At 32.8% G+C, this 2,863-nt stretch overlaps 1 protein-coding gene across 5 annotated transcripts; it reads left to right on the top strand.

The window, feature by feature from the left end:
* The first annotated feature begins 266 nt into the window (after positions 1-266).
* On the top strand, positions 267-2,417 carry LOC127107369 (heat stress transcription factor A-2). Of its 5 annotated transcripts, none has more exons than XM_051044656.1 (4): positions 267-581; positions 1,037-1,890; positions 1,995-2,055; positions 2,153-2,414. In XM_051044656.1, exons 1-2 carry the CDS (start codon positions 267-269, stop codon positions 1,829-1,831), a joined length of 1,110 nt encoding a protein of 369 aa, XP_050900613.1. In that variant the 3' UTR covers positions 1,832-1,890; positions 1,995-2,055; positions 2,153-2,414. The 5 variants fall into 5 exon arrangements, with proteins under 5 accessions (XP_050900613.1, XP_050900612.1, XP_050900611.1 ...); XM_051044655.1 differs by having other exon boundaries at positions 1,992-2,055; XM_051044654.1 differs by having other exon boundaries at positions 1,970-2,417.
* The last annotated feature ends 446 nt before the right edge of the window (positions 2,418-2,863 follow it).

Genomic DNA, 2,863 nt, shown 5'->3' with positions numbered 1-2,863 from the left:
CCCCGCACCCCGCCAGGGGCTACGCCCCTTGGAACCCCGTTTTCAATTACTTGCAGTCAATTACACGTTGGCTCTACGAGCGTGCACTCCGCACTACTCCCAACTCGTTTCCAAGCTTTAACGCATAATTGCATCGGCCTATAGTAAATCTCATTACTACTAAAATCATGGGTGATACTAAAATCACCAACATAAACTAACCGTAAATAACTACCCATTCTTATTCACTCGCTTCTAAAGTTGAGTCTCACACACAAGCTTTCTTTATGAAGGGAATTTTGGTGAAAGAAGAAGAAACATTACCACATACAAATGTTGGTTCATCATCAAGTTCATCTTCTTCTTCCAATTCAAGTCTTCAACCAAAACCAATGGAAGGGTTACACGAAACAGGTCCACCTCCATTTCTCACCAAAACCTTTGATGTCGTTGAAGATCCTTCCACCGATGGAATCGTTTCGTGGAGCAGAGCTCGTAATAGCTTCGTCGTCTGGGATCTCAGTAAATTCTCCACTGCGATTTTACCTCGTTACTTCAAACATAGCAATTTCTCTAGCTTCGTTCGTCAACTCAATACCTATGTAAGTACACTATCATTTCTTTGAAAATTATATCTGACTGATTGTTGTTAAAATTAGTTGAATTTTGTTTAAATTAGTTAAGTTAGTTATGATTAGATGAAAATCGGTCATCATTAGTTATAAGTTTGTTATGATTAGTTGAAAATGGTTATGATTAGTTATATCTGATTGTTGTTAGAATTAGTTGAATTTTGTTTAAATTAGTTATAAGTTAGTTAGGATTAGTTGAAATCGGTTATGATTAGTTCTAAGTTAGTTATGATTAGTTGAAAATCGGTTTATAATTAGTTGAATTTTGTTTAAATTAGTTAATACTCCAGTTAGTTATGATTAGTTGAAAATTGGTTATGATTAGTTATAAGTTAGTTATGATTAGATGAAAATTGGTTATGATTAGTTATAAGTTAGTTATGATTAGTTGAAAATTGTTGAGTGATTTTTGTATATACATGCAGGGTTTTAGAAAAGTTGATCCGGATCGATGGGAATTTGCGAATGAAGGGTTTTTAGCTGGACAGAGGAACTTGTTAAGAACGATTAAGAGAAGAAGAAATGTAGCACAGTCGCCGTCTATGCAACGAGAAAGTGGTGGTGCTTGTATTGAATTAGGAGAGTTTGGTCTTGAAGGTGAGATTGAGAGGTTGAGAAGAGACAGATCTGTTTTAGTGGCTGAAATTGTGAAATTGAGGCGGCAGCAGAATAATTCAAGGGATCAAATATCTGCTATGGAAGCTAGGTTGTTGATTACTGAGAAGAAACATCAACAGATGATGGCTTTTCTTGCAAAAGCACTCAGTAATCAATCTTTTATTCAGCAATTGGCAAACAACAAAGAGTTGAAAGGTGTTGAAATGAAGCGAAAGAGGAGGCTCCCTGCTAGTTCAAGTTTGGAGAATTTGCAGAATGATTCTGTGACGATGATGACAGTGCCGATTGAATCTGTGGTGGATTATTCTAGTCGAGAACAACAAGAGGGTTTGACTGCTATTGAGTCTGAGATAGAGACATTGTTAAGTGCTTATGATAATGAATCAAGGAGTGAAATCAAAGATCCGAGTGCTAACGAGAGTAATTTGAGTGATTGGGAGGAATTACTGAACCAAAAGTTGGTTGGTGGGAATCCAGAGGATGAGGTTTTGATTGGTGATTTCTCACAAATTGATGCGCCAGTTGAGGATTTGGTAGAAAAGAATGATGATTGGACTGTGGATTTGCAGAACCTTGTTGATCAAATGGACTTTGAACCTTAATCAAAATGGTTGTAGAATTTTGATCTTTGTTTTTTTGTCACTTCACTTGCATCTTGCTGGTATGGGTTTTGCTGTTATTGTTGTTAATGTTTTATGATCGATGATTAATAAAAAATTCTTTGATGGTAATTGATGTAGAATATGAATGGCTTTTATGCAGCAGGGAAGATTGTAGTTGCAGAGGAGGCCAAAAGATGTGTATCCTTTATTAAACAACAGTATAAGTTGTGTGAAGTAGTTTGAATAATTGCTTGTGCTACATAAGTTATAGTACTATACTATTTTTAATTATGTCCTTCTGTTTGTAACTTCATTTTGCAGGTCTTTACTAAAAGCAAAGCAAATACTCAAGAAGATTATGATGGAATACTATTTAGTGGATTGCCAAATGTTCATTGTTCACGGAGGGTGTATAACTTTTTTTTAGAACGTTTCAATGTTCTTTGACAATTTCAAAATAGATGGACTAACTGTCCACTATTAAAAGTTTAAGATTCTGCATTTTCAGAATATAGACAGAGTGACATGTTGATTAATGTCGGTTTTCTTGTGTGGCTGAATTTAGATAATGTACTTATATGTGAAAATGCATTGAAGTTGAGTTATGTGCACTAAGTTTAATTGATTTTTTTTATAGATTTTTTAAAATGAGAATACTTTGGTACACTTGTACTCTTGTAGTTTGTTTGAGTATTTATCAATCACCCATTCATGTAATATCATGTTTTTTTTATAAATAATTTATTTTAAAAAAGCTAAATAGATTTTATCTAGAGATATTATGGGAATTTAAGTTTTTTTTATTTGTTAGAATTGCCTTTGTGTTTGTATAGTTTATTTGATATTTCGGATTGTATTGGATTATCTTATTTTATCTTTTTTCTACCTTATTTGAATAGTGTTGATATTATTTTTAGAAGATACTAGTATCTTACAAGTCTCTTCTGTATTTATATTATACCTCTTTTATTATTATTATTATTATTATTTTTAAAGATTAAATTTATTTTTAATAATATATTTAATTTAAAA

Source organism: Lathyrus oleraceus, chromosome 7, assembly GCF_024323335.1.
Source record: "Lathyrus oleraceus cultivar Zhongwan6 chromosome 7, CAAS_Psat_ZW6_1.0, whole genome shotgun sequence".
Lineage (NCBI taxonomy): Eukaryota > Viridiplantae > Streptophyta > Magnoliopsida > Fabales > Fabaceae > Lathyrus > Lathyrus oleraceus.
Note: the sequence above shows the minus strand (reverse complement) of the source record. Positions and strands in the feature narration are given on the sequence as shown.

Excerpts from the sequence above, each read along its gene's own strand:
- LOC127107369 (XM_051044654.1), top strand. The coding sequence starts at position 267 with ATGAAGGGAATTTTGGTGAAAGAAGAAGAAACATTACCACATACAAAT. Across the intron at positions 582-1,036 it reads TTCGTCAACTCAATACCTAT|GGTTTTAGAAAAGTTGATCC; the intron begins GTAAGTACACTA and ends ATATACATGCAG.